The sequence below is a fragment of the Nicotiana tabacum genome, chromosome 4, assembly GCF_000715075.1.
Source record: "Nicotiana tabacum cultivar K326 chromosome 4, ASM71507v2, whole genome shotgun sequence".
Lineage (NCBI taxonomy): Eukaryota > Viridiplantae > Streptophyta > Magnoliopsida > Solanales > Solanaceae > Nicotiana > Nicotiana tabacum.
The window spans coordinates 84684597-84689129 of NC_134083.1; the positions used below are offsets into that span (position 1 = coordinate 84684597).

At 35.3% G+C, this 4533-nt stretch overlaps 1 protein-coding gene across 1 annotated transcript; it reads right to left on the minus strand.

The window, feature by feature from the left end:
* Positions 1–433: 433 nt before the first annotated feature.
* LOC107772624 (amino acid transporter AVT6C) lies at positions 434–3919 on the minus strand. Its single transcript, XM_016592116.2, has 5 exons — positions 3067–3919; positions 2308–2460; positions 1680–1883; positions 1011–1476; positions 434–829 (listed from the first exon to the last, which is right to left on the minus strand). The coding sequence occupies exons 1-5, from the start codon at positions 3452–3454 to the stop codon at positions 706–708; spliced, it is 1335 nt and encodes a 444-aa protein (XP_016447602.1). The 5' UTR covers positions 3455–3919; the 3' UTR covers positions 434–705.
* Positions 3920–4533: the final 614 nt, after the last annotated feature.

Sequence of the window (4533 nt, forward strand, 5' to 3'; positions counted from 1 at the left end):
TCGTTCTCAAAGACAGGAAGACACTTTTGGACTTGCACTAATAAGTTAGAAACATATCCGCAGAGGATTATGAGGATCATTCCAGGCCAAAAGAGCTGACTCACACACAAAAGATTCTGACTGATCTATGATTTTCTACTTCTGATATCACTAGATCTTGGTTCATTTGAGCATTTTCTCTCATATGTGCTTCCCCAATTTTTTAATCATCTCGTTTAAATTGAGAATATATATTTTAAAGAATTGGAAAAACTGAAGTATTCCTTCTTTATTTCCAGAAGGTAAAAACATGAAGCAGGAGAAGCCCCCTCAGTATGCTTTAGTAGAGCTTCAAAACAACTAAATTAACAACAACATACATATACATTTTTCCTGTGCCTACCCTAAAAGAGGGCATCTATATCGTTAAGCTGCTAGTATGCTTAAGCAGTGGTTCGATGAACACATAACTTTAAGATTATAATAGGTTCAATGATAAAACCTGAAAGTTGAACCCATAAAAATTAAATCCTGAGTCCGCCTCTGCCAACACTACCAGCTATTCAATGTCGCTTCAATTAAATACAAGTTGGTTTCCATTCTCATTGATTTGCTGATTTTCCAATGCTCAATACAACTTTTTCTGATGATCATTATACATAATTAAACCACCTTACAACACCAATCAACTAATTCTGAGACTGCTTCGACATCCAGAAAACTTGTTCATTTGTTGGCAATGTAAGTTGCAATATTAGAGTATATAGCAACTGAACTAGTCCCAATGGCAAATATGATCACCAATACAGCCAATATCTTTTCCCGAGTTGTAGATATGTTATGAGCATCTCTGCAAAAACAATTTAGCAATAGTAAATGGAAAAGTTGATTAAAGAAAAGGAAACAAGAAATAGTGTGTATTTTACAAAGGATCTCTCTAATATTTCAAAGAGAACAAGTCTCTTTCGCTGTCTTTTTTCATTTAAGAATAGTTTCTTTCACATGAAACAATGATTGAAGTAAGTACATACCTAAGAACAATTGAGCTTGGGAATATGAACATGATGCACATGACTGTTGTCGTTCCCATGAACTGAAAGAAGTACCAAATATTTGGAATGGCTACAGCAGCTCCATAAATGAATGCAAGTAAAACACAGGTAAGGGAAAAGAATCGTAATGTTTCTGTGGCCAACAGAGGTCTCTTAGGAAAGAATAGTTCATCCACATTAACCCTCAGAGAATAATTCATCACAGGAAACACCAGCATGAGATGAATGGCATAACTCAATCGAACAGTATCGTTAAGAACTGCACCGATTAAAGAGTCAGAGGCTTGATCAAAGTTGACCAGCATGTCGGCCATGATCGAGTCCCCAAACAATAGGTAGCCAAAGAATCCCACAGCAAAGTAAATGGCCACACATAATATTAAAGAAATGCGAACTGCCGATGTCATGTCAGATGGCCTTCCCATCTCTGCTCTTACCGGATGAACTGCAAAGGAAAATAACCACTTGAAGTTAACAGATAAAAATGTAAAAGAGCGAAAATAACAAAGAACGACAGATATCACCTAAATGATTGACTACTACCCTAACCTTCAACTCCATAGCTAAAACATATATGTTTTCACAGATGTGTTAAAATTGGAAAGGGTAGAAAGTGAACATACTTTTATACGCCAACGAACGACTTACCATTAACATGACATCCAAAGGCAGTAGCAAAGACTGGAATGGTTGTGAACAGATCAGAAAAGGAAACTCCATGTGAAAAATCTGGTACCCATCGTAACCTTTGTGTTTTTCCCTCCCACATTGCATGTATTGCCATCATCGAGCATATGACTACAAACAGTACTGCTAGCAGGATTGATATTGCCGATGCATGTCTCAGTGAATCTGGACGTTAAAAACCATAAATTTAGAATCCATTATATACAGATCTTGTAGATATATTAGTTATATTAAATTATGCTACTCCAGTTTGACAAATGACCTAAAACTATGTTTCCATCCATAACATGCTGGTTATTTGGTCAAACGTCTAGCGATACAACAAAAGCTCTATATCATTCTAATCCAGTAGCAAGTCTACCTACTCTCAGTTTAACTCTTTCTAAGGCACAGAATCAGCTGAATAGCACTTACAACTGTCCTTTATGAAGCTACTAATGGAATTAGATATCAACCTGATTAGAAGATCACATAATTATATGTTAGGCTTATGCACTTCCAAGTGTACTTTATGAAGATCATGGCAAAATCAGCAGATAGAACTACTAAGATCAATTAGTGAAGCTACTTATGCAACTACTCAACCAACCTATGCGCTTAACACAGAGCAACGGAAGCATGACAAAAAGCACAACAAAAAGAAGTGAAAATGCCCGGGAAGTCCACCAGTGGATGCCAAACCATTCCTGTAGAGTACCCAAGTGCACTGATCCATCAGAATTATTTCCTGAGAGCACATCCCCTGTGAAAAAGACAAATTATATTAGTGATAGATACTTCAGCCAGCAACTCCTGGGCTGTATACAAAGTAAAATTCTACAAGTGAACCCCGTTCTCTTGCTTTCTTTGTAAAGACAAATAGCAATAGGTATAGTAGTTCTGTTCCTCTTGTTTATCCTTTTTCCCCCCTTCTTTTTTGGGTCTACAATTTAGATGGAGGCTCTATTCACCTCATATTTTCACATTGTATTTCTACTGCATTACATCAATCACAGTTTCGTTAAGAAATATAAGGAACAATAATGGCAAATCAACCACCTTAATTCAACAAATCAACCAATATGTAAGCTAGGAATTTTTCAGGAGAATAATCATCGGTATTCAATGAGGTAAATGTATTATTATGTGTTCCAAAAAGATCGCCCTTCCAATTCACAGATGGGCTAAAAGTGCCATATTACTTCATCAACCAAATAAGAATACTGGAACGTGATTTACTCCTCTATATCAAAGCCTATATTTCACCTCTCAAAACAGAGCATTTGACAAACAAGAAATAATTAAACAACTCAGTGTAGTAAGCACCGAGTTTGAATTGAAAAAAAAAAGGTTTAGTGTACTTGCTTACCAATAATGATCAAATAAATAATTAAGGCACCAAGATTAGTGATCATGACACAAATCTGAAGAGCAACAGAACCAAACTTCCCAAAAGACTCGGCCATAAGCCCACCATAAGAATCCGACTCTCCCGAATGAGTATATTTCAACAGGAAATCCACAGTCACCTCAACAAAATATCCAACTAACAGAATAACAAAAAAACTTGGAATTACACCCAGAACTTTGAAAGTAGCAGGGATTGACATAATTCCAGCACCAACCATGCCAGTTGATATATTAAATATTGCACCACAAATTGATCCTCCCTCTGACCTTTCATCCTCAGACAATTGATTCTGGTCCACAGGTAAAAGTGGAGCAAGAGACCCAGAATCTTGCTTCTCTGTTATCATCTTTGTTTAGCAGTTTCAGCTTATGGGATGCTAGAAAAAAAAAAACAAGACTTTAAATAGCTTTTCTAATTTTAGAATGGTGTGAAAGATGACAAGAATTTAATCATCATAAGATAATGTGAGGACCCATATTTAAAGAAAGCCCTTTGAATCAAGAAACAATTATAGATTGGTCAGATTGGAAGGCAAACAGAGACAGAAGTTTCGAAATACCAATTGGCGGATTCACGAGAAAGTTTTGGAATATAGGAAAAATAATGGAGGGGGTGGAGTGGGGGTGGGGTGGGTATAGGGAAGCTATCTTATCCTCTTCTTCTTAATTACCCCTAAATTCAAGAAGTCCGATTTGAAAGACAAAATAGGTGAGGCGGTCGCCGAAAATTTAGCGCATGTGGGGTGGCTCACGTCCACCTTGGGTTGAATGTTGAACCTGACACCATTTTTCCTTTCTGTCAATTTTGACACAGATGTTGAAAATCAGAGTTGGATTTACCACGTAAGGAAAAGTATTAAATTTACACCATTGTCCCTATAAAGTTTTCATTATTCCCCTGAAGTTTGTATTGGGTTTACTTTACCCACTTTACCACAAATCGAGTTTCATAATGTCTCGGTGAAAACATTAGAAAGGCCATGTATGCTACTTTATAAAAAAAAGAAAATTATATAACATTGAAGAAAAACTTAGAATATTTAAGGATGTGTTTAATTTTATTAAGATTAAGATGTTTAGATTTGGATATACATCTAATTAATACAAGATATTATATCTAAATTTAAACACTAAACAATTAAGACTTCTTGTTTTCTCAAATCAGAATGTGTAAAATATATCTTTACTTAAAAATAAATAAACACATAATTCAAAAAAAATATGTAATGGATTTTTATCAATATATTCGAAAAAATATTAATTTATATGGGGGTGTATAAATTACTTTTTCTAATGAATCATATTCTAAGAAGTAGGGACAACAGTGATGTGTGGTGATTGTCAATGAGTAGATGTGTATGGTGAGGTGGAATTTATTTAACAGTATATAGTAGTGATTGATTATGGAAACTAGTAGTGGAAATGA